This window comes from Aotus nancymaae, unplaced genomic scaffold, assembly GCF_030222135.1.
Source record: "Aotus nancymaae isolate 86718 unplaced genomic scaffold, 86718_ANA_hifiasm-v0.15.2.pri h1tg000011l, whole genome shotgun sequence".
In the NCBI taxonomy this organism is placed as follows: domain Eukaryota; kingdom Metazoa; phylum Chordata; class Mammalia; order Primates; family Aotidae; genus Aotus; species Aotus nancymaae.
This window is the reverse complement of record NW_026988422.1, coordinates 75016228-75042902: the sequence shown is the minus strand read 5'-3', so window position 1 is coordinate 75042902 and position 26675 is coordinate 75016228. Positions and strand designations below refer to the sequence as shown.

The window sequence follows — 26675 nt, the reverse complement described above, 5'->3', positions numbered from 1 at the left end:
TTTTTAGTTGTCAGCCAATTTTGGTTAAGTCAAATCTTACTGCCCTCGTCACTACAAGATGTTGCTTGTGTTTCCATAAAGCAAAATGCTGATTTTGGTAAAAACAGCACTGCTTCTAGAGCTGGAAGGATCTGCAGACTTTCACGGATTCATGGGACAAGAAAAGCATAGGTGCTTTTAGGTGCCATTAGGTAATGATCAGTGAAATCCTAGGGTGCTCTATGAGATTGTATTGGGGCTATGAAGAGTGGTAAGCCGAATAGGTCTCCATGGGAGATATATTGTGTAAGTAAATAAACTGGTTTGCTGGTTCCTGTCGGTGTCTCCATCACAAGTAGGTAAATGTTTTAAAGGAACCCCTTAGATTTTGTTAGACTTTTTAACAAGGATGAGCATAAGTGTTTGAAATAAAACGTTAATACTTAAGTGTCAAAACTGTGGCTTAAGGCTCTTGTTAATTCATTAATATAATCTCAGTATAATCAGTATCTTCACTATAATGAAAGTTATAATTATCTGAACTCTCATGTGAAGGCAGTGCTTAGTTTTTTGTTTTTTTAAGGTATCTTAGGATAAAAAATCATTAATCTGGTTTATAGAAAATAAGGAGAGTTTATGAGCACAATCATTCTTACCAACATCAAAGTATAGTGGGCAATTCCATGATTTAAATGTAACTCAAAAGATTCTAAGATTTAGTTTAGGGAAAATAACCTTATTTTGGAGATTTTTGTCAGGATCACCAGTTCTGTTACCTACCGTCACTGTAATACCCATATCTTGTTTTAGGTGACAAAAGCATTATAGGAAATGAAAGATAGTAACTCTGGCTTCCTGTTTCAAGACGTTTATCTTGGCCTCATCTAATAATCTCTCTTGGAGGCTCTTGATATATTTTGACTTTAGCACACTAGAAAGGACCTAGTAGCTAAAAGGAATGACCTTTGAAGTCAAGTCTCAACTCTCCCACTTACTGGCTGAGTGACGGTGGAGGCAATCTCAAGGTTGGTTTGGTTTTTTTGAGGCAGTCTTCCTGTGTCACCCAGATGGGAGTGCAATGGTGTGATCTTGGCTCACTACAGCCTCATCCACCCCGGCCTAGGTGATCCATCCTTTTACCTCAGCCCCCCGAGTAGCTGGGACTACAGGTTTGTACCACCACGTCTGGCTAATATTTGTATTTTTAGTAGACATGGGGTTTCACCATGTTGCCCAGACTGGTCTCCACCTCCTAGGCTCAAGCGATTTACCTGCCTTGGCCTCTGAAAGTACTGGGATTACAGGCATGAACCTCTGTGTCCAACCTTATCTCAGGGTTTTCTAAGGACTGAATTTGATAACACAAATTAAAGCCTGGCATGGTTAATAGTTAAGTACTTGTTTAGCTGCTGTTAAATTTGTATAGTCTTTCTATAACGTCCAGTATCAAAAGACCAAAGGAATGTCAAAATTCTACAAAGAAGGGAAAATTAAAGGCATGTAATATTTAAGATGTAAGGGAAACTCATGTAGGTTTTTATTGTGTGCCAGCAGAATTAGTCCTAAAGAATAAAGGGAGGAAAAATCAGCTGGGAAAAAAAAAAAAAAGGCCTATTGTGTAGAAATATAAAGCTCTAATGAAGGTCATTAAAAAAAGACCAAAATAAATAAGACATTTATAAGCAAGAACTTCAGATATTATAAAGATATTAAGTATCTCCAAATTAATCAATTCAATATAATTCCAAGAAAAATTATAACAATGTTTTTTGTTTGTGTGTGTGTATGTGTGTTTTCTTTTTTGGGTAAGGGAGGGTCTGGAAATTGACAAGCCAAACCCAAATTCATGTGGGAGAATGAAACACCATGAATAGCAAACACAATTTTAGAGAAAATAAAAAGATCAAAAATTTGTCCTAGCATGACTTATTATAAAGCAATAGATTAAAACAGTATGCATCAGTATAGGGATAGACAAATAACCTTACCCAAATCTCTTTGACTTCCTAATGGCTCACAGTCTGCTTCTGCGTAATTCATTTAGTTTTACTAGGTGATACAAAAGTAATCATGGTTTTTGCAATTACTTTTAATGGCAAAAACGGCGATTCCTTTTGCACCAACCTAATAATTGTGCTCTTTCCCTCTCTGCTGTCCATATGCCACACTGTGTCAACCCAGATAGAGAGTTGGCTCCTTTTCTTATGTTGTTCTGTGAATAGCAGGTCTGGATAGGACCTCCTCCTCCTCCAGATAGTTGGCTAATATTCTGTGGTGTAACTTGAAGTTACTTGATCTTTACAATGCTTGGGGAAGTGAGATCAAAGTGCCAGGAAGGAGTTGAGGCAAGAGAGGACAACAGGTTGGAAGATAGAACGGGCTCAGGCTCTTGCCCCTGGAGGCCTAACACCACACAATAGAGTGACTCGATTTGTAAAGTTGCCTGGCCTTAATTTTCCTTTTCTTTCATGGTAGGTGTTTACATAGGCATAACCTTTTCTGGATTTTGGCATTATCATGGTACTACGTGGATTAACATGACAGAGACTATCTATTCCCACCTTAAAGAAGGTAACTCCTCTAACATTGCCTTAATCTTGAGCATTTAACATATCAATATTTGATTAATATCTATAAAATGTCTTTGCTTCGCTATGGAGCTCACTTTTTTCTTCCTTTTTAATCCATGGTATGATTTCTTCCTTTAGAATACGAAGGCCTTTCAGTGGTGGATATGGTTTTAACAAATCATTTTTTAGTCCTCCTCACCTCTTTGGGCCTTTTTGTAAGTGAAGATCTTCGTTATCCATCAGACCACCACTTATCGGTATGTAAATTGCTTTGTAACTAATAGCTAACCTTAAATATCTTCTGTGACACAAAAAGAAATATTTAATGTTTGAGTTATGTGTGGTATATCTTAAAATTGAAATGCTTCTTTCTTTTGAAAAACATAAAGGCATAATACAGCAACTTTTTCCTTTGCCTTGTAGTATTGAATATATAATTTGGAAATGGTGCTAGTTTTATTCCTGTAGAAATTTATAGTAAGTTTTAAATATATATGTGGAGAAAAGATCTTCTACCTACCTATTGATTCTCAATTTATTTATAGCTATATATGTTACCCAAATGCTTTAAGGTAATTTATAAAGCCAAATACAGTATTACAAAGTAACATAAATGAAATGTAAGTGTTGGGATTGATAGAAGGGAAATACTCATTTAGGTGAAGATAGTTTATATGCATACCATAAAATTCTTAAACATGTTAACAAATACCTCTCAAAAATTACTACAACAGAGATGAGACCAGCAATAAAGACTGGGGATCAGTAGGAGAAACGATAGAGGAAAGTAAAGAAGGGGAAATAGTATTGGTTGAGAGGCAGATATTTCTTATACATGGTAATTATTATCCTTCTTCGGGTATAAGAATGTTCACAGGCCGGGCGCGGTGGCTCACGCCTGTAATCCCAGCACTTTGGGAGGCTGAGGCGGGTGGATCACGAGGTCAAGAGATCGAGACCATCCTGGTCAACATGGTGAAACCCCGTCTCTACTAAAAATACAAAAATTAGCTGGGCATGGTGGCGCGTGCCTGTAATCCCAGCTACTCAGGAGGCTGAGGCAGGAGAATTGCCTGAACCCAGGAGGCGAAGGTTGTGGGGAGCCAAGATCGCGCCATTGCACTCCAGCCTGGGTAACAAGAGCGAAACTCCGTCTCAAAAAAAAAAAAAAAAAAGAATGTTCACATATATCTGAACCTTCCTCACCATCTCTGAGAAAGTACCATTTGTTGCTTAGATGTCTAGTAGATCTGGGTTTGTTTTTTTTAACATGCTTATTAAGTAATTGCTAAAACAGAGAGTTGAAACCAGGAATGCTACAATGGCTTAAATTCAAAGTGCAGAGAAGTAGACAGGGATTGTATATTGTAAGTCCTGATCTCCAGACTGCCCTGGGCTGGGCAGAAGAAACAGAGTGGCAAAGGAGAAAATAATAGGTTGAGAGTATGCCTTCCTAAACCCAAGTGGGTGGCAGACTTGATATGCCTGCACACTTCTTAATTCCTCCACTTAAATCATTAAAAGGCATGGTTTTCTTCTCAAATCCTTTCTGGAATCACACTAAGGTATAAGTAAATTAATAAAATGACAAAATGAGGCAAAGACTGATGGGGAAATTCCCAGATATTGTACAAACTATATCAGAGACTTCTTTTAGTGTTTGGCTATCTTAACTGCTGGGATAGAAAAAACATATAATTTTGGTATAAATTTTTCCAAGGAATTTATATGGTTTATTTCCTTTGGTATAATTTAAATTGCTATGTTTTGTTAGGCCTTCTGATATGCAAGCAAAAATTAAAGTTTCTTTTTTTCTTCTAGTTTTCCAGGGCAGACTTTTGTGGTTTTGAAAGGGTAAGAAGCTTTACATTTCCCAGGGCTGGTTAGAAGATATGTATTTACTTGGTGACTTGAGATGTAAGACAATAATTCACAATATAAGTTATTCCAGTTACTATATTACTTATAGCTTAAACAAAATATATTTATTTACATATCCAAATTTGTAGCATATATTACATATCTAAATTTGTAGCATGCATATATATATATATATGTATATATAATATCTATTGTAGCAACCATTAAGCAGTGCTCTCCTCTTTTGCTTCAAAGGAAGAAGTCCTCCTCCCTGTTTCAGAGGCCACCCCCACCCCCCCTCATATGCTATGTCCAGACTAGCTATGGTTGTTCAGGTTGGATTCTGCACAAGGGCATGTGATTGAAGAGAGTAAAGGGCTGGGATCTGGCTAATGCTTTACTCCCCAGTCTATCTACCCCAGTGTAAATCTGTCCTACCTGGAGAAAGGGGTACCTTTTCTAACTTGCACAAAAATGTCATATAATCTAGTCGCTGGTCTGCTTCTGACCTTTGGGGGGATTTTGTTTCATTGATTATCTCCCCTGTATGTTAAAAAGTCAAGTTTTGTGATTAATGAACTAGGTAATGCTTCAGTTGGAAAACCACAAATGAAATCATGAGTGTTCCTAGCCATTTGCCATATGCCCTCCCTATTCTGTCCTTATAGAGTGAGCAGATGGCTATTAACCAGGAAGGCAGCCTTCACCACGCACTGAATCTGCCTCCATCTTTATCTTAGATTATTCAGTCTCCAGTCTGTGTGCATATGTGCATTTGCACATATACCTACATTCACACTGTCTATGAGGAAGGAATATTTATTTCTTAGGAAGCAAGTAGAACTGACTAATTATACTAATCAGAGGAAAAGTAAAGCAGAGAACAGAGAGAGCCAGATGGGCAAAAATGATTTGTGTTATAAAGAACAGAGGGAAATAACTCTCAAAATAAAATTCCATACCTAGCTAAACTATGTAATTCAAGAATGAGAGTGAAAAGAAAATTATCATACCTAAAGACATTGGGAGGGTTTACCATCCAGAAATCCCCATGAAGGAGTAGGATGCTAGAAGCAATGAGGAAAACTGGAATGTAAGTAAGTTCTAAGACCTGGAAGAACAGGAGCCTTGTCTGTGCTGTTCACTTCTAGATCCCAGTGTCTAGAAAGGCACCTGACACAAAGTCTGTACTTAGTAAATATGTGTTCAAAGAATATAATTGGCTTAAAAAATAAGTTATGGCCAGATGCTGTAGTCCATGCCTATAATCCCAGCACTTTGGGAGGCTGAGGCGAGTGGATCACCTGAGGTTGCAGTGAGTCAAGATCATACTACTGCACTCCAATCTGGGTGACAGAGCAAGACTCTGTCTCAATAAAAATAAAAATAAAATACATAAAACATAAGTTATACATTTTGTGTTTAATAATTGGATGGAACCAAAAAAATATAACAAGGAGAAATGGCAATAGTTTTCAGTGGATAATAAAGTATTTAAAATCTTTGTCAGGAGAACCAATATGGGGAATAAGTTAAGGATTTGTTAGGAAAATGTGCAATTCAGTATATGTGTTAAGAACTGAAGGATAATTACCAAAAAACTATAATAAAAAGAATACAACCTAAAGCTTCCAAACCACCTGAGGAAGGAAAACAGGATTAAAGAATGATTCTCATTCATCCTTTTTGTATCCATCCATACAAAAAGGAAGGAAGGAGAGGAGAGATAAAGGTAAAAGAATAGAAAACAAACTAAAAGGTAAAACAGTAGAAATAAATCCAAATATGTCAGCAATTATAACAAGTAGAAAGGAACATTATAGAAAACTTAAGAAAAACCAACATATATTTTAAAAAGCTACACCTAAAAAAGAATCACACCAAAAGTAAAGTAAATGGATGGAGGAGACGATGACCTTTAACTCCCTTTAATGTCTATCTTCAGCCTACCTGCCCTGCTAAGTCAAAAGGCTGCTGGGGCCACTGGGCAGCTGGGATCACTGGAAGCCTGCTTTGAGAAATCGCATTGAGGAGATCTGGCATATCATTACCTCGCTCATGGGTTACCTGAGAACAAAGTGCTTGGCAACACAGACCTGAGATTAGAGGATTAGAAGGTGAAGTATTCTCGAGGGAGTTTGGCTGGCAGAGCTCCGCAAACTCCTAAGGAAGGGTTCTCTTAGCTTTGGGAGTGTGGCTGAGGGTGAGGCTGGAGATGAGCCTACCAGGAGGGCAGCATTCTCCCTGTGCCTGAGGTGGGCAAGTTGAAGGAGACCTGGAAAGAGGGGAGCCCCTTCTGGTTCTGAGCTGGTGGCATGGCAGCTATTATTCAAGTTGTCAAAATTTGAGGTGCTCCACAAACCATGCCTGAGCCCTCTCTTCAAAGCACACTTAAGGTAGCCTGGCATTCTGAGAGCAAAGATCATTAGAATAATACTAGAGTTGCTGGTGGATGAGGGAACAATTGAACAAGAACATTTTTAAATAAAATCATTTCACAAATACCCAATAAGCACTTACTCTGTGATTACTGTCATTGGAACTGAGGTATTAGATAATTTACCATTATCACCCTATTTTGTCTGTTGAGCCCCCAGACTAGCCTCACAAGATTTTAGGTTCCGGTCAAAGCCTATCTTATTTGCTATTGTATCCTGATACATTACCACATGGCCTTGCAGGTAGGCAGCCTCGATGAATATTTGTATAAGTGCTTTGAACACTTAAGGTCTTACCTTAAGTGTGCTTTGAACACAGTCAATACTGATAAAGAGCTTCAAGTGCAGCATCAAAATACTTCCTGGGACTAAATACCAAAATTTTCATTAAAAATGGAATAAATTGAAGGACAGAATAGCCACTGTTTAAATGCAGAGTAGTGGCATGGAAGACCAAGATGAAGAAACTTCTTAAACTATCTAAGGAACATGGCTAGAAGACACAACAGCAACCGTGAGCCTTTGAGGAGTGATCCAGAAGGTCTAACAGATAAGCAAAAGAGTTTTCAGATGTATTTTAAAAGGAACAGATAGAAGATAGTGAATAACAACAACAAAAAAAGAAAAATAGAAGAAGATTAACTGAGATTAAGAAAATCCCAAGACTATATATTACAATCCACTAAATTCCAGGGAGCACTGAAAAAATGTAGGCATATCCAAGGAATATTACTCAATTATAAGGTTAAGGGGGAAATATTACAAGTATCCAAACAGAAAGAGCAAAAGCAAAATATACCTCACTGGTATTAGATTTTGTTTATACAACAGTAGAAGGTTCAAGACAGTGAAATCAACATCTACAGTCAAGTTAAGACAAAAGAACCAAAGTCCAGAATTTCTATTTCCAGCCAAGAGATTATTCATCTTTCAGATTAAGAGAGTATATGACCTGGTTATCCCAACTAAGGAAAATATTCAAGAAATAACTTTAATAAAACAAATGAAAAAGAACAGACATTTCAATAAAGTGGAAGAAAATGAGGAGAGGACTATTGATGAGAAATATATGGCTGTTTCTCTCATTTTATCTTACATTTATTCATGTGTTTTCTGTCTATCTGTATAAGTCAAAATGGAGTACTAGATAAGGACTTCTTTTTTTTTTTGAGATGGAGTCTCCCTCTGTCACCCAAGCTGGAGTGCAGTGGCAGTCTCGGCTCACTGCAACCTCTACCTCCTGGGTTCAAGTGATTCTCCTGCCTCAATCTCTTGAGTAGCTGGGATTACAGGCATGTGCCACCATGCCCAGCTAATTTTTGTATTTTTAGTAGAGATGGGGTTTCATCAGTTTAGTAAAGCTAGTCTCCAACTCCTGACCTTGGGTGATCCATCCGCCTTGGCCACCCAAAGTGTTGGAATTATAGGCCTGAGTCACCACACCCAGTCTAGAAAAGGATGTTTGAACAAAGACATCCTAGCCAATTTGGGCTGCTGTAGCAAAGTTTCCATAGACTGGGTGGCTTATACAGAGCACAAATTTAATTCTCACAGTTCTGGAGACTAGACAGTCCAAGATAAAGGTGCAGGCGGATTCAGTTTCTGGTGAGGGCTGCCTTCCTGGATCATAGATAGCTATCTGTTTGTACACTGTGTCCTCACATGGCAGAGGGGCAAAGGATCTCCCTGGGTTCTCTTTTATAAGGGCACTAATTTGATTCACTGAATCACCCCACATCAAATAAGGGTACTAATTCTATTCACCTTATCACCTCCCAAAGGCCCCACCTCCCATACAGCCTATAGCAAAAAAGGACATGTTGCAAGGGAAATGAGAATTTTCAATACCTAAAAACTGTGATGTTCAAATAGGTAGCACATTCACATAGTTAAAAACTAAAAAGTTACATAAAGATATACACTGAGAAGTCTGTCCCACTTCTATGTGTATTCACCCTGATTTTTCCATCCCTTACAGGTAATCATTTTTTAAAATTTTATATCATTTCAGTGGCTTTTTTTTCTTTCTTTTACTTATTCCTAGATAATTACTTTTGCCTTGACATTTCAGTGTTTTCTAATGGAAATTCAAATAATTATGAATATATATTCTTTTCTTCACTTTCTTATACCATATACAAAGTATACTAAATTTTTTTCTTCACTTATCAACAAATCACAGGAAAAAAAATCCATATTAATAAATGGGGAATAGCCTCTTTTTCTTTTCTTTTTTGTTTCTTTTTTACAGCTTCAAGTATTCCATTGTATGAACTAACCAGAGTTTAAATTATCATCCATTGATGGATGCTTGGGTAATTTCCCAATATTTTGCTATTACAAACAATGCTGCCATGAATAATTTTGTACCTAGAAATTTTATGTGTCCAGATATATAGATACAATACATCCTAGAACTTGGATTGGGAGATCAAGGGGTAAATACTTATGCAACATTAAAAAATAATCACAAATTGCCCTTCATGGAGGTTTTTACAATTTGCAAGGATATTATGATAAATCCTATTAAACTAAAATATCTTAGTAAAACTCAAGGATGGTTGGTAGCGATGAGGGAGAGGGGAAATACAGGGTTCCAAAGGTAGAGAGGTACTAGAATTGGGGAGTGGAGGGAAGGGGGAAAGTGAAGTTATTTTTAAGGGTTATAAGGAACTACCTTTGGATAAGATCTCTTTTACTAATGATTGAAGCAAAGGTTAGTTAAGAATGAGATATATGTGGGTGTTTGGGCAGGTAGTTGAATGAGTGAATACTTAATGATTTATTCATTCAGTAGATCTCATTCACTCAACAAATATTTGTTGAGCAGTTTCTATATTCCATTATTGTTCAGATAAGAGGGATTCCATAGTGAACAAGACAAAGTCCCTACTCTCATATAGCTTAACTTTCTACTGAGGGGGCTAGACCATTAAAAAAAATACATAAACAAATATATAATGTGATCTTAAATAGTAATAAGTGCTTGTTGAAATTAAAGCAGGGTAAGAGAAAGAGTTAGGGGAAGATAATATTCTATTTTAAATAGGGTGATTAAAGCAGGCCTTTTCAAAGAGATGAAATTTAAGCAGAAACTTGAATGACTTGGAGTAATTATTTTGACAGAGCATTTCCAGACAAAGGTAATAGGAAGTATAATATCCCTAAATTGGGGATTTGGCATGAGGTAAAATCTGTTAGTTATCCACCAAAATCTGTTTAGTGGCAACAGCAAGGAATATGGATCACTTCTTTAAGGATAAAATTGAAATTCTCGTGAGACACAAAATGCTTTCTGCTTCAGCCTGAGCGTGCCTGCCTCCACCTGCAGCCATCCTGCCCAGCCAGGCTAAACCACTCACCTGCCCTGAACCCGCCAGCATTTCTCATACCTCGACTCCTTTGCATAACATGTTTTGTCTTCTAAGCATGCACCCCCTCCTTCTATTTCACTTAGAGAATTTCAGCATTCTTCAAAAATCCCTCCCTGAGCACCAAGGTGCTCCTCCTGTGCACTCTCCCAGTTCTCAACACAAATTCCTATCATTATCACCCTGTTTTGTCTATTGAGCTTCAGACTAGCCTCACAAGATTTTAGATTCCAGTCAAGGCCTATCTTACTTACTATTGTGTCCTGGTAAGTTACCACACAGCCTTGCACATAGGCAGTCTCGATGAATATTTGTTGAGTCATCGAGTGAATAAATAAAGACAGACTGGATTCAAATGTTGGACTAACTTAGCCATGTGACATAAAACTTTGAACAAGTTGTGTAACTCTCTGGACCTCAATTTCTTCATTTTAAAATGAGCCTAACAATATCTACCTCTTAGGATAAGCACAACAATATATACTACCTCTTAGGTGATTAAGTAACATTACATATGAAAAATCTCAGTATAGTACATGGCACAATGCAGATACTTAAAAAAAAATTGTTGGTGGCTGTGCACAGTGGCTCATGCCTATAATCCCAGTGCTTTACAAGGCCAAAGCGGGAGAATTGCTTAAGATCAGGAGTTCTAGACCAGGGCAATGTAGTGAGAATCCTTTCCTCAAACAATTAAAAAATTACTCAGGCTTGGTGGTGCACACCTGTGGTCCCAGCTATTTGGGAGGCTGAGGCGGGAGGATTGCTTAAGTTGAAGAGTTTGAAGCTGGAGTGAGCTACTATCATGCCACTGCACTCTAGCCTGGGTGACAGAGCCAGGACCCCATATCAATACATACATACATACATACATAGAAGTGACTCTTCGGTCGGTGTGGTGGCTCACGCCTATAATGCCAACACTTTGGGAGGCCAAGGTGGGTGGATCACTTGAGGTCAGGAGTTCAAGACTAGCCTGGCCAACATGGTGAAATCCCATCTCTACTAAAATACAAAAAAAATTAGCCAGGCATGGTGTTGTGTGCCTGTAATCCCAGCTACTTGGGAGGTGGAGGCAGGAGAATCACTTGAACCTGGGAGGCAGAGGTTGCAGTGAGCCTAGATCATACCACTGGACTTCAGCCTGGGCAACACAGTGAGACTCCTTCTCAATTAAAAAAAAAAAGAAGTGACTCCTCATGTGTTCAAGTTTGATCATTAGATAGCAGCGAAGGCTTTTGCACATAGATCAGACAGATTTTATTATTGGCCTATAAAAAAGTAAGAAAGTCTTCTTATGTCTCAACAGATATTTGAAGGTCAGAATCTTCCTATGATAAAATAATCTCAAACTGTTGCATTTAATTAATATCAACATCAATATCCAACATATTCAATATATTTGAAGCTCCTCTCTCATGACCAATTTTCAAAGCCCTTTTCCTGTTGCTTCTTGCTGCTGTCAGGCTTCTGAGAAAGCTACCCAGCTGCCACTAATGAGGAATAAAAGATAAACATGTGACCCATTGTAACTGTGCTGAAAGACTGACGGCTTCTGGTAGCTTCTGAGAGTTCATAGACAAGGCCATCCTCCATTAACATATACTAATCCATGTGCAATTTCTTTTTATTCCTTTTTTGTGCATTGTTCAAAATGTATATTCTTATTTCTTGTCCTCATTCTACAATCTTTTATTTTATTTGCATACAATTTTTGTCTCTTTATTTGCCTCACTTTCCTGAACTATCAACCTTTGAAATTTTTTGTTTTTTGTCTATTTTATATCTAAGATATTTTAAGCCTACATATTGGCTAAGTGATATTTTTCTTTATTTATTTATGTAGGTTGACTATGTGAAAGGAAAATTGTGGTATAATGAAAGATGTTTTGCTAACAGAGAGAAATTTGAAGGTAAATTTTTGTTCAAGATATACTGTATCAAGAGACTTTTACATATATATGTAACTGAATGCAAGCTCAGCCTTTAAAAGACCATTCCAAAGTTTTGGCTCAGGAGAGGGGTTTAAAAAGGGGAACTTGGGGTGGAAGGCATGCAGGGGTGATGCTGGGTGCAAGGTCTGTGTGTCTTGTCCTGGTGGCTATCTTGAGTCATGGTCCACCTGGAGCATAGGCTGGTGTCACCTTCACAATGGCCAGGTTGTAGACTAACCTCCTTGGAGTAATCTCTGGAATTTTGTAGCTGAGTCCCCATGTCTGATTTGTCTCAAAATTAGCCCCTGGAGCTTCTAGCAAGCACATAATTAGATAAGCCAGCAGTGCAAGGGAGTGTCTGGTGGGAAGGGAGGGAAACCAAGAGTTTCAAAGTATGTTTTCAAGGCTAAAAGCAAGAAAGGAAAAAAAAAACTTTCAAAGTGCATTTTTAACCTAAGCCACTTGGTTACAACTTTCCATTATGCAAATTCCATTCCATTTCTATGGAAAATGGGTGGCATAGTCGATCTGGCTACTTCCTGCTGAGAAGGGGCATAGTTAGGAGGTACCAGAATGGAATTTGTCCACCTGAAGTTGGAAATATTCTCAAGTTCCTAGACTTGTAGTAGGAATTTGTGGGAGCATTATGGTGCAGGGACACAGGAGCTTCTGAAGACATCTTTCCTGCATCCTTGCAGAGTATACAACAGCAATAAAATCCACAGCTGCTGAAGAGGACAATGAGCAAAATACCAATCATGCTATATGTGAAAGTCTTCCATGCACTAAGTGGCTGACTAAGCCATGCCGTTATTGGGAGAAGGCATCTATAGCAAAATATGAGTATCCAATGTATGCATAGCTTAGGTTATATTGTGAGAATAATCTAGTATATATAGACAATAGTCTTAATGCACAGTGCCACTTTAGGCTGCAGTCAGGATATCCAGGGCCATACAGTTTTGTAAGGCCACTTGCCTAATCTGAAAGTTTCCTCAATAACAAGGGTGATGGCATGGTGGATGTTATTAAAGGCAGCAGCTGTATGCTTAGCCAGGGCCTCTACTTGTAATTCTACATATGTGGTCACTGCCTGAGGGGAAAAGATGGCTAGTGGGTAAAACCACCAGGATGCCATTTTCAACAGTGGTGTCTGGCGTTTGTACTTTCTCAGTTGGCAGGCAAAGAGTCTAGATGGAACAGGATTCATCCTGTAAGGTAAGGGTGCTCCCAGATGCATTTGCCATAGGGTCAACTGTGAGTGCCACAGGCTTACAGCCAGCCCCAGCATGGAGGGTTGGCTCTATGCGAGAAGGAGCTGTTTTGCTACCCCAGCCGTGTAACTGCTAGTCAGTTGAAGAGTTTGATGACATTGCTGGGGAGGTAACCATCCCATGTTCCAGGTCTTAGCTTGAGGTGTGCTGCTGTTGTGGTGTTCAGTGCACAGTTGTGCTTGACCTATTACCTGTATTTGTACCTCTGTCAGCCATCTGACACCATTGTGTACAGCATATCCCAAGGTAGAGGTGACATTGACCTGCTCACAACTTAGTTGAAAAACGTGTTTTCTGATTTCCTGGCAAGTAGGAAATTCGCGAGGCTCATGATGAGACAAGTTATGGCCATGAAAGGAAAATGGGTGAAGTGCCCCATACCAGGTATAGAAATGACATCAAGTACTTAGGTTGGTGGCTTGGATGCACCATGGTAAGCCTGCAGTGGAAGAAAGGGCAATTCCACACAGACCCAGCAGTCTGTTCTGTTCTGGAGGGAAGCCACCATTTGTGCGCATTCAGCTAAAAGGTTAGTTTTACCAGAAATAAATAATCTAATGACTACAAAACTTGTTAAGAAATTGATGTTAAGAAAGGGATAGTATTTATCTCTGTGTTTTTTTCTTTGATACACCTTTAGGTCTTTTCTTGGCTCACATGAAGAGGCAGGCTGGTTGTCTGAGGTATCAGGTTGAGGATGAGCTGCCTTCACCTAGTGTGATATATCCAGGGTTTAATTCCAGCCAATTTGACAGATGAATGCAGGGTCAGCAGCACATCATAAGGTCCCATCCACTTTTTGGCTAGCTGCTGGTCAGGTCCTTGTTGTTTTCCAAGACTTTAGCCATACCTTAACTCTTGGTGGAAAGGGTGAAGGGGCTCACCCCTAGGGTGTGAGGACTAGAAGCAGCAAACTGATGCCTAGTTAGGAATGTCTTCCCTAACTGTTGTATGTATTGTTTAATTCTTGATTCCTTTATTAGGTCTAAAGGTGGGACTCCCAGGGAGTCTCCCATAAACAATCTCAAAAGGGTCTCCCATAAACAATGTCAAAAAGATTCAACCTGCACCCACTTTGGGGTGTTAACTTGACTCACAGTAAGACAATGAGAAAAATTTATCACAAGTCAAATTGCTTTCTTGACATATTTTGGCAATGCAATTTTTTTAGAGTGTGGTTCATCTCTTTAGTTTTTCCTGTCTTTGAGGAAAGGAGTTTTTCCTGTGGTCTTTAAGATGACAATCTACAAGTTGTAGGAAGGGGTGAGTCACGGTTTGCCCTGACATTCCTGCAACCATCAGTCTTTTTGAATCAGAGGATAGGCAGATGTTAACTATGGAATATATGCCCCCCCCCCGATATCAATTAGAAAGTTAGTAAGCTTGTTCTCCATTGTCCATCATACCCAGGGGGCCAGGAGGTATGATGAAAGGTTGGCTAAACACACGAATTGAACAGGTTATAGGAGGAGCTATGAATATTTATGAAAGTGGTCCTGACACATGCATATTGAAGAAACGTGCATGTAACATATGACTCCGTTTACCTTGCGGGGAGACTTAATCCTTGTCTGACATGGGCTTAGGTCATGTTTATAATTTGATAGCTTATTGCCATAAATAATCTGTTCTGTCAGTCTTGTGATAATTAATACTGGTCAATTGTAGTATCTAAACCATAAAAGGGAGGGAATATAATAAGGCATGTCTGACTTTCTATACCATCATGGCTGGGAATTAAGTTTTTAAGCTTTTTTCCTTGGGGTTCCCTTGGCCAATGGGGAGGGTTTGTTCAGTTGGTGGGGGACTCAGTATTTTATTTTTGGCTTATATTTCCTCTTTTTTGGTAAAGATCTGCCAGAGGCAGTATCAATGGCGAAGTTTTTCTTTGTCCCATACTAATGCTGGGGTGGTATGGCTGCCTGTCCCAGGTTCATCATGCCCTTCAGTGGGATACCTATGGCCAAGAAACTTAGAGTCAAAAGACTTATAGCCAATTAGACACTTTAGGCCAGCTTAGAATGGAGGTGACCAGGCACTCACTAATCCTTAAAATTCCTCTTAAGCAGCGTAAGAGCTAAAAAACCAAAAGCCAAAAAACCCAAGTTATAAAATTGACTTATGTATATATTTTATGCATTGAGCTACTATAATCTTAGCTTGTAGCAATTAGTTATACAACACACAGGCAGGCATTTTGTTTAGCTGTTTAGGCATCTGTGTGCCTGTCCTTGATTTGGAGGTTCTGAACTAAGTCTATCCCTCAAAACCAGCCCTTATAATCTCACATGACTGCCTCTTCTGCAGTAGTCCCTGGGCCTGAAAGAATGGGATAGTTTCCATTTTGGAGGTAAAGTAAAACATAATTAGCAACATTTCAAACAAAATGGTTATAAGCCTTGCCCCATTCTGAGAATGACAGGAAAGGAACCTCACAGGTAGCTAAACATTTAAATTATTTAGAATTAAGGCACAGAAGAAATATTAATTCAGATAGAGGCAAAATTAGTAAATGCATCTTAATGTTTTTAAATACAGGATTGTCTTGTGTCCTATTAAAGCAGTATACTTTGTGGCCTTTGTCTGGGTCTAAAGATGAGGCTTTGGTTGACTTGAGTTTGGTATCAGATACTGACAGAGTCAGTGTCTTCTTAGATGTGATATGTGCATCTAGGAGTCAAAGCTCTGTAACTTAACAGCACATGGATTAGTTAATAGCACCGTTAAGGACCTTTTCAAGAGAGTGGAGGTGGTGATACTGGAGTCCTGACTGGAAGCCATAAAAAGATTTACAACCTTGCATTGATTAATTTTTATAGCTTTGATAAGCCCAAGAAATAAGTCAGAGACTTAATTTAGGATTTTATTTTGAGGACGTTTGTGAAAGATGTTAAAAGACTCAAAACATTTGGTCCAAATAGAATGATAGGTCATTGTAAAACAATAGTTATTCATTTAGCCAAAGTGATAATCAAAAGACTTTAAGGGCAACGTAGAAGGTTACGTGGATGTAAAAACCTTAACTCTTTTAAATCTCAGGTTTTTTTAAGCTATCAAAAATCTAATAAAGACAGCATAGAAATTATCTTGATAAGATGTAAAATCTTACATCTGACATAGGCTATCCATGAATATGGCATATGACATAGGCCATCTATGGAATGCTTCCTTTCTATCTTGTCCTATATTACCTCTTTCCTAAATAACTTACTTTGGGACAGAAATTTACCATATAAGATCTTTTCTCATATATAACTATTTTTAATAGGAATACAACTTACAGAATTATCTTCTCATATATAATTATTTTTAATAACTTTAAACTTTGGTGAAAACTTAGAAAGCAAGAAATCCTGAACTGTTTAGCAGATGTTAACATTATATAGATGAAATAATTCTACAAGTTTTATAAACTATATTTTCCTACATCCTAATTGTTTTTTAGTTGGAAATGACCCAGACATCCAAATGAGCATCCAAAATAATTTTAAGATTTTAAATTTTATAAAAAGTTTGCTAGCAAGCATTTACCATTTACATGTATTTGATTTTTTCATGTTTAATCATTTATCTAGATTAATTTTGAAAACTGAGATATTAGACAGCACTAGTCATCATTTAAAGTTATTTTCCTGTTAACCATTTTTAAAGCTTGTAAACATCAGAGATTCACCTAAGAACTTTAAAGTTAAACACATGGCATTTTGCTGACAACTTAGAAGATTCAGCTGTTTTTATTGAACCACGAATATTAATCTTCTTTATAAAAAAATCATACAAAGATCATTTTGCTTTGGCTGGGTTTATAGCCTTATAACTTTTATGCCAAATCTAGACACCTTAATATAACTAGCAGAGGCAAAACAAAGCATATCTAATCAGTAAACTTAGACAAAAATGTATGCTAACAATTCTGAATCCATTTCTATGTTTATTTTATTAATAATATTTAAAATGAGTTTTATTTATCAGACTTATGTGAACTTGAAAAGATTTTGGATTTCATTTATGAATACTCATTTACTTATAAGCCAGTTTCGTAGTGTGCCAGATATGACACGTAATACATCAACGTCATATAAACATATCTAAGCATGTATATGCATACACAAATATCCCATAGCTTTTACCTTAGAATTCTAGCCACAAGATAGCAATACAAACTCATCATTTTGTAAAAGATAGCTGGATCTGAATTATTTTTGTGACAAAATTGCAATCTGTTCACATGGCTGAACCTTGTTTGCCTTAGTAGGTAATCCAAGAATAGCAATGGACCAAAATTTGGGTAAAGAAGTCTCTATGGCAGTTGAGTTTTTTTTGTTTTTAATTTTTATTTTTATTTTACTTTAAGTTCCAGGATACAAGTACAGAATGTGTAGGCTTGTTACACAGGTATACAGGTGCCATGGTGGTTTGCTGCATCTATCAACCTGTCATCTAGGTTTTAAGCCCTACATGTATTAGCTATTTGTCCTAATGCTCTCTCTCCCCTTGCCCCCTACCCCCCAACTGGCCCTGGTGTGTGTTGTTCCCCTCCCTGTGTTCATGTGTTCTCATTGTTCAGCTCCCACTTATGTGTGAGAACATGTGGTATTTGGTTTGCTGTTCCTGTGTTAGTTTGCTGAGGATGCTGGCTTCCACTTCATCCATGTCCCTGCAAAGGACATGATCTCATTCCTTCTTATGGCTGCATAGTATTCCGTGGTATATATGTACCACATTTTCTTTATCCCATCTACCATCGATGGGCATTTGGGTTGGTTGAATGTCTTTGCTATTGTAACTAGTGATGCAATAAACATACATGTGGATGTGTCTTTATAGTAGAATGATTTATTTTCCTTTGAGTATATACCCAGTAATGAGATTGCTGGGTCAAATGGCATTTCTGGTTCTAGATCCTTGAAAAATTGCCACACTGTCTCCACAATGGTTGAACTAATTTACATTCCCACCAACAGTGTAAAAGTATTCCTATTTCTCCTCAGCCTCACCAACATCTATTGTTTCTTGACTTTTTAATAATCACCATTCTGACTGGCATAAGATGGTATCTCATTGTGGTTTTGATTTGCATTTCTCTAATGATTAGTGATGATGAACTTTTTTTCATGTGTTTCTTGGCAGCATAATGTCTTATTCTGAGAAGTGTCTGTTCATATCCTTTGCCTGCTTTTTGATGGAGTCGTTTGTTTTTTTTCTTGTAAATATGTTTACGTTCCTTGTAGATTCTGGGTATTAAACTTTTGTCAGATGAGTAGATTGCGAAAATTTTTCCCCATTCTGTAAGTTCCCTGTTCACTCTAATGATAGTTTCTTTTGCTGTGCAGAAGCTCTTTAATTTAATTAGATCTCATTTGTCAATTTTGGCTTTTGTTAGAATTGCTTTCGGTGGTTTTGTCATGAAGTATTTGCCCATGCCTTTGTCCTGAATCGTATTGCCTAGATTTTCTTCTAGGGTTTTTATGGTTTTGGGTTTTATATTTAAGTCTTTAATCCATCTTCAGTTAATTTTTGTATAAGATATAAGGAAGGGGTCCAGTTTCAGTTTTCCACATATGGCTAGCCAGTTTTCCCAGCACCATTTATTAAATATGGAATTCTTTCCCCATTGCTTGTTTTTCTCAGGTTTGTTGAAGATGAGGTGGTTGTAGATGTATGGTGTTATTTCTGAGGTCTCTGTTTTGTTCCATTGGTCTATATGTCTGTTTTGGTACCAGTACCATGCTGTTTTGGTTACTGTAGACTTGTAGCATAGTTTGAAGTCAGGTAGCATTATGCCTCCAGCTTTGTTCTTTTTGGTTAGGATTGTCTTGGCTATACAGACTCCTTTTTAGTTCCATATCACTGACATTCCTTACAGAATTAGAAAAAAACTACTTTAAATTTCATGTGGCAGTTCAGTTTTAAAAAGTCTCTTTTATCCTTTTTTTCTTCCATTTCAAATGAGTTTCCAATGTTTACATTTCAGTTAGACCATAAATACTGAGTCTTATCTTGACACCACTCCTTAGTAAAAGCAGATTCAAAGCAGGAAGAAAGAAAGAGAAGATAGAGAGCTTTAGAAATCTGATTAACTTTATAGTTGCAAATTAACCATTTGAGCTCTGAATTTTTTTTTGTTATAACTTTCCCGTCAGTTTAAAATGCACAGAAATGGACCATAATATGTAACCATCTAGAGTCCCAAAGAGAATGACAAAATCAGGGGCCTCTAGTGAGCAAAGGAGCAGCTTATATTGATGCCTTGCTTTTGTCTCTGTATCAATAATTCCCTGTGACTAGATTGCCAGGAGTTGAGTGAATTCTTCTTACTTTATGCAACCAGTGTTGATGGTACCATTCACAGTCCCAATAGGTATGCCTGTGTAAGTTTTTCCACACAGGACAGCCCAAGATGTCAAAGAATTGATTTCCCCAACAGGCTGATGACTGGCAATGACCAGTATAACCTTTTTTAGTACATCAACCTTAATCTAAGTCCAGGTCCTGCTGCAATCCCAGTAAACACTAATGGGAGGGCAACAAATGAAATGGCAAAACAAGCAGATAGAAAGGGCAAAAGAACTGGAGTTGGGATTGTTTAAACATTCATCCCAGGTATTTCCGACCTTCTGTTCATACAAATAGCATTGAAAACCATAAGCAGGATGACAGGCACATTTAGATAACCCACAGAAGAATTCACATGCTTCTTTTCCGGATAAGATCTGGCACAGCTGTGAGAAATACTTTAGAATCCTAGAAAGAACAACCCAGCCAAAAGCCAGGATGACAGAAGTTGTTACACTTCAGGGCTGGATCCCTGGGTTGAGTGAGGGGCTCGTACAGGCTGCCTTAAAGGGTAGAGAAAGAAGGTAAGAAAGTAGCAAGTAGATAAGGGCCCAAATGTAGATCACATACATACACAGTTACAGATTCAGATGGTGCACTCCCAAGCTAATTCCCCATCAAGGGGAGTAGATAAAAATCCTGAAACCTTGTCTCAACTTCAGGTGGCCCCATGAGCATCTAGGTCAAAACAGAACAAAGCTCAAGTGGTGCCACAGATAAAGATGGTGTACCTGCCCAGGCAACGTCACAAGCATCTACGTCCAAATGGAGCAGAGCTCAAGTGTTATCACAGAAGAGACAGAGGAGACCTGGGTGCATTCCAGTTGACTTATCCAGTTCTGAAGCCTGTCAACTTCTTCACATGTCACTTTCCCTGCACCAGCAAAGTGCAGTAGGCGGCTAACGCCATGACAGGGAGAGAAGGGAGATTCCCTGAGACAAAATATCTCAGCAGCTGCTGGGAAAATCTCCAGATCCCCAGCTGCAGGGTTAACTAGCCAGAAGCAGCTAGTATTTATGAGCAACTCTTGACCCATCCAGTAGCATGAATAGGTAAGCCCTGGCACACTGCTGCAGTCAATTGCCCCACTTGTTGCAGACAAGGTTGACAGACTAGACCACTCAAAATGCAGGCTCCCTATAGGGACTACCAAATTTGTAAAGAATGCAAGCTCAACTGCTTGCCACCTATAAAGTCAAATGAACAAGGATGAGATGCAGTAAAAGGAAAGTGACTTTTATTCCAAAAGCCAGCAGTTGGGAGAATGGCCAGGCCCATGCCTTTAAAAGACCATTCCAAACTATAGGCTAGGGAGAGGACTTTAGAAGGGGGAAGCTGGGGTGGGAGGCATGCAGGGGTGATGCTGGGTACAAAGTCTGTGTGTCTTGTCCCGGTGGCTGTCTTGAATCATGTTCACCTAGAGCATAGGCTGGTGTCATCTCCACAATGGCCAGCTTGGAGACTAACCTCCTTGAGGTAATCTCTGGAATTTTATAACTGAGTCTCCATGTCTGATTTGTTTCAAAATTAGCCCCAGGAACTTCTAAGCAAGCACATAATTAGATAAGCCAGCAGTGCAAGGGTGTGTCTGGTGGGAAGGGAGGGAAACAAAGTTCCAAACCATGTTTTCAAGGCAAAAATCAAGAAAGGAAAAAAATAAAGTTTCAAAATGCATTTTTAATCTAAGCTACTCAGTTACATCTAGATTTCATACAATGACATAAAATAAAACTAGAACAAAATATAAAGATAAGTTTGCTTTATATAAGTTAATGGCCTAAAACAAAAAAAAATTGAACTTAAATCTGAGACCACAGGTACACTTTCAATAGGGATAAGAAAATGAGATTTGAGTGTACATTACTTGATGATACATAACTTTTATTATTATTCTTATTTCCATTTACCATAATAACTTCATAGAAGTTATTTTTGCAAGTAGGTAAATGAAAATAAGAATAATAATAAAAGTTTGCAAAAATAACTTTCATGAAGACTACTAAGACTAACCCTTCCAGTTCTGGAAATACAGATGCACTCATAATTTCTGTACCCTTATATTTTATAGCTGATTATGTTGCAGTCACCTTTGAGAGAAACAGAACCCTAAGTGAGGTATGATATTGAATATTTTATAAGGTAATAAATTTTGTTGTGCATGATTTCATGGATTGTGATTAATCTAAAAATTGGCAATTCTATAGACTGAAAAGCTTCACAATCACTCTTTGCTCCCAGTGGTGTTGTTAATTAGGACCTACGCAATGATTCTAAAAAAAAACACAGAGATGCATTGCAATGTTTTCTGGGCTCATATTGCTCATAAGAGAGGCATAGACACTAAGGATTTAAAACAAAAAACAAAAAAACAATTGTGATCAGTCAGGACAACACAATAGTTGTTTATTTATTTTCCTACTGTCACTAAAACACCACGAGTTCAGTCTAGGTCCTGCTGCTGCATAGACTGCCAATCACTGAGTCAGCAAGTATTGCCAGAAAAAAAGGCTTTAATCAGGTGCTACAGCCAAGGAGAATGGGAGATAAAAATCTCAAACCTGTCTCTCTGACTGAGTACACTTTGGGGGTTTACACAGAAAGGAAGGTAGGAAAACAGGAATTAGAGATGGATAAGGAAGCAATCGTGATGGATGAGGAGTCTGACTTCTCATTGTTTGGATGTGGTGATCTGATGAGTTTCAGTTCCTTGCCTGAGGGTCGATTTCCTAAAGAAGGAATTCAGATGAGACAAGTGTAGGTTTTAAGACCAGGGAGTTTAAAGATGAGTGGGTTTTAAGACCAAGGAGGGAGGGTTAATTTCTATGTTTGTTCAAAAAACTGTAAATATTAGTTCTAAGAACAATTGGGCTAGTTGCACTAAGAGAACTAATTAGAACTTTATTTCAAAAACATCATTAATTTTTCTCTTCTTTTTTATAGTCAAGCTCTTGTTTTTATAGTAAAGAACCATTTCTTGAATGGTTACCCTGCTTGCTTCACATTTTTAAAGGAATGAAAAGTCCTCCAAGTGTGATAACATTTCTTGTTGACCAAGAGCATCATACTGGAGTTTACCTCTTCTATAACCGGGTAAGCCTTATATCCCAGATGGAATTTATCTTGACATGACAATAAAAATTTACCTTAGCAAAAGTTATTTTCAAGTTCTTGTTATCTTTGGCAATAGAACCTCATAAAATTGGCTACAGAAAAATTATTTAAGATCAATAATACAGTTTGACACTTTAGAGATTTCTTGCCTGATGTCATTCATTTTGATGAAAATGGAAAACATGATGCTGTGCATAATGATTCTCCCTTGCTGATTCTCTAAAGAATATAAACTGGGATTTTTCTATATAAATTTAAGGTTCCATAAAATGGTTAATTAAAAAAAAAGGAATTAATTGCCACAGATCTATATTTTTTCTTCCAAAGGTCCTTAACCCTACCTGTGAATTAGGATTCTTCTTAGAGCCATTAAAAAACACATAAACTGCCAGTGATGATGGCTCATGCCTGTAATCCCAGCAACTCGGAGGCTGAGGCAGAAGGTTTGAGGCCAGGACTTCAAGACTACAGTGAGGCACTACTGCACTCTAGCACTCCAGGCCAGGTGACAGAGCAAGACCCAGTCTGAAAAAACAAATAAACAAAATCATAAGTTTAGCCCCTATTGTCAAGACTGTAGGGAAGGAAAAAATTTTTTCCTCCACCTTTTTATGTTCAATGCCTGGACCCTTGCAAATTAAACCAAAAAAAAAAAAAAAAGAAAAAGAAAAAGATAGACTAATAGGAGAAAATAGTTTATTCACGTGTGCAGTGTACACTCTTGAAAGAAACTCAGTGAAGTGGTTAAAATTTGGAGGTTAGGTACCATCTTAATAGGTGAAGGGGAGAGGGAGAAAAGCATTTATGGAAAAACGAATTCCTTTTTTAAAAAAAAGATAAATGGGTTTTCAGGACAGCAAACAGGACATACAATATTTTTTTGTTTTTTTTGGTGTTTTTTTGAGATGGAGTCTCGCTCTGTCACCCAGGCTGGAGTGCAGTGGTGCGACCTTGGCTCATTGCAACCTCTGCCTCCCAGGCTCAACCTCTCCTGCTGCAGCCTCCCAAGTAGCTGAGATTATAGGATTATGCTACCACACTTGGCTAATTTTCATATTTTTTAGTAGAGATGGGATTTTGTCATGTTGGCCAGGCTGGTCTTGAAATCCTGACCTCCAGTGATCCACCTGCATTGGCCTCCCAAAGTGCTAGGATTATAGGCATAAGCCACAGCACCTGGCCAGGAGATATGAATGTTTTTGATAATGTTTGTAAATGTAGGTATAGATCTGTAGTATGAGTGGTCTTTCCTTCTCCTTCAGGGCTATAAAACTCCTCTGGAGAAGGAATTTGGGACAAGTTTTATTTGCATTCTTTCTTCTGGGAGTAGATTTGCCACAAAGAGGAATTTCTGTCAGCCTCATTTCCCAGAAGTTCCTGCTTTTTGTGAGACACAAGAAGCTCCAAGGTTTCTTCCCTGCATCTGTTGAACGTCCACAGTCTTCAGCTTAAATTTATCTTTATGTAAGAATGGCATTTTTTAAATTTTGAGACAGGGTCTCACTATATTACCCAGGCTGGAGTGCAGTGGGATGATCTCAGCTCACTGTAACCTCTGCCTCCCAGGTTCAAGAAATTCTCCTGCCTCAGCCTCCCAGGTAGCTGGGATTACAGGTGTGTGCTACCACACTGGCTAATTTTTGTATTTTTAGTAGAGACAGGGTTTTGCCATGTTGCCCAGGCTGGTCTTGAACTCCTGGTCTCAAGTGATCCACCCACTTCAGCCTCCCAAAGTGCTGAGATTACAGGTGTAAGCCACCATGCCTAGCCAAAAGTGGCATATTTTGAGGTGTCATATCTCTTTTTTTTTTTTTTTTTTTGCTTTTGAGACAGGGTCTCACTCTGTCACTCAGGTTGGAGTGCAGTGGTGTGATCATAGCTCACCACAGACTAACTCCTGGCTCAAGTGATCCTCTGCCTCAGCCTGATGTGTAGCTGGGACTACAGGTGCATGTCATCATGCCTGGCTAATTTTTAATTTTTTTATATACAGTTAGGTCTCACTTTGTTGACCAGGCTGGTCTCAAATTCCTAGGCTCAAGCAATCCTCTCGCATAGGCCTCCCAAAGTGCTGAGATTACAAGCCACTTTTATATAAAGATAATTTTAAGCTGAAGACTACGCCTGGCCTGATGTATCATATTCTGATCCCCTTTAAAATCGTGGTTGAATAGAACTGGAGTGTGGCTTAGGCATCCACCCTTTTGGCATGATAGTTATAAGCATGGGCATTGGAGTCTGTCTGCCAAGTTCAGCAGTGATTCTATAATAAACCTCTCTTCGTTGTTAATTATAGAACTTTGCACAAATTATTTAATCTCCTAAACTTCATTTTCAACAACTATAAGATGGGTGTGTGGCAGGGGCCAGAGTGATGGAGTCAAGAGATAATAATTATTGCTAATCCTTTTAGTTCTATGTTGTGTTAATGGGTGTATCTCTCTCTTAATCAAAATCCAAGTAATGAGAAACTCTAAAAATTGTAACACAGACTAATAATAATGGCCGAATTCTTATGACTTACTCATCATTTGCTTACCTAGGCCCAAAAAACTGTCACTGCCTCTGTGAGCATCCTGAAAAATGATGAACCAAGTTTACAACCAAAATTTCCAATTTTTCGGTTTCCTTCATCATTCTCTTCCCCCGTTGGAATGGTGTTTCATCCCCGAAGCCACTTTTTGTATGCTTACGGCAATCAGGTACGTACACAGGGAACTTCACAGTCTGGGTTAGGGTCAAATCATCCACCTACTCTATGCTGCATGACTGTACATTAAGAACGGAGCTTCTCTGATGACCTAGAGGTGGCAGTGGGAGGGAAGACAATATTTATTGACTATTTATTGTATAGTAAGCTTGGTGTCTATTATCAGTTTTTACCTTTCAGGTAGTTCATTGGCTGATGAAAATGAGCCATGAGTACATCAGAGTTACATTGAATGTTGCCAATCACTATACATGTATTTCCAGCTCTGAATGACTTAGATTTTGCAACTAACCCATTAAAACTGTATTTCTAACTGGTGTTTCCAGCATTTAATGTTTGCCTTTTTCTGTTTGACTTTGTCTGAGCTTGACTTTCTGGCTCTGTTGTTTTTTAAGTTCCTCTGATAGCATTTTCCACCCTCTGGCTGCTCCTTCAGTCAATTAGTTCTGTATCAGTAACCTGAAAGCTTGGTAAAGGGGTAGTTATACCATCTATGGAGCATTGGACAGTTTAAAAGTAAGGGCCACAGATATGAAACATTAAGCAAACTTTGGACCTAAGAAAGTGCTGCAATGACTTCCAAAGAAGGAACTAATTTAGTTTCTCAAACATCTATATTATGTGCAAAATTTAGAGATTTGTAAAGATGATACCCTGTTTCTAGGTCTTCTTAAAACTCTCTTCGTATTTTAGTTTTCACGCTAAATGTTTATGTGTTAGTCTGTTCTCACACTGCTATAAAGAACTGCCTAAGACTGGGTAATTTATAAAGAAAATAGGTTTGACTCACAGTTCTGCATGGCTGGGAATGCCTCGGAAAACTTATAATCATGGCAGAAGGCACCTATTCATAGGGCAACAGGAGAGAGAAGAGTGGAAGAGTGAAGGGGAAACAGCCTCTTATAAAAACCATTAAATCTCATGAGAACTCACTCACTATCACAAGAACAGCATGGGGGGTATCCTCTCCCATGATCCAATCACCTCCACTTTGTTCCTTACTCAGCACCTGGGGATTATGGGGATTATAATCCAAGATGAGATCTTGGTAGGGACACAAAGCCTAACCATATCAGTTTTTCTTATTGTTG

At 38.3% G+C, this 26675-nt stretch overlaps 1 protein-coding gene across 3 annotated transcripts in view; it reads left to right on the top strand.

Moving 5' to 3' along the window:
- The window catches only part of CATSPERB (cation channel sperm associated auxiliary subunit beta), a 191023-nt gene that overhangs the window by 69936 nt on the left and 94412 nt on the right, over positions 1-26675 (top strand). For all 3 annotated transcript variants that reach the window (XM_064375157.1, XM_064375158.1, XM_064375159.1), the window contains exons 9-15: positions 2455-2550; positions 2688-2806; positions 4371-4403; positions 12065-12131; positions 21832-21878; positions 22704-22853; positions 25418-25576. In XM_064375157.1, the coding sequence (XP_064231227.1) occupies positions 2455-2550; positions 2688-2806; positions 4371-4403; positions 12065-12131; positions 21832-21878; positions 22704-22853; positions 25418-25576 (671 nt within the window). The remainder of the gene's footprint in view (positions 1-2454; positions 2551-2687; positions 2807-4370; positions 4404-12064; positions 12132-21831; positions 21879-22703; positions 22854-25417; positions 25577-26675) is intronic.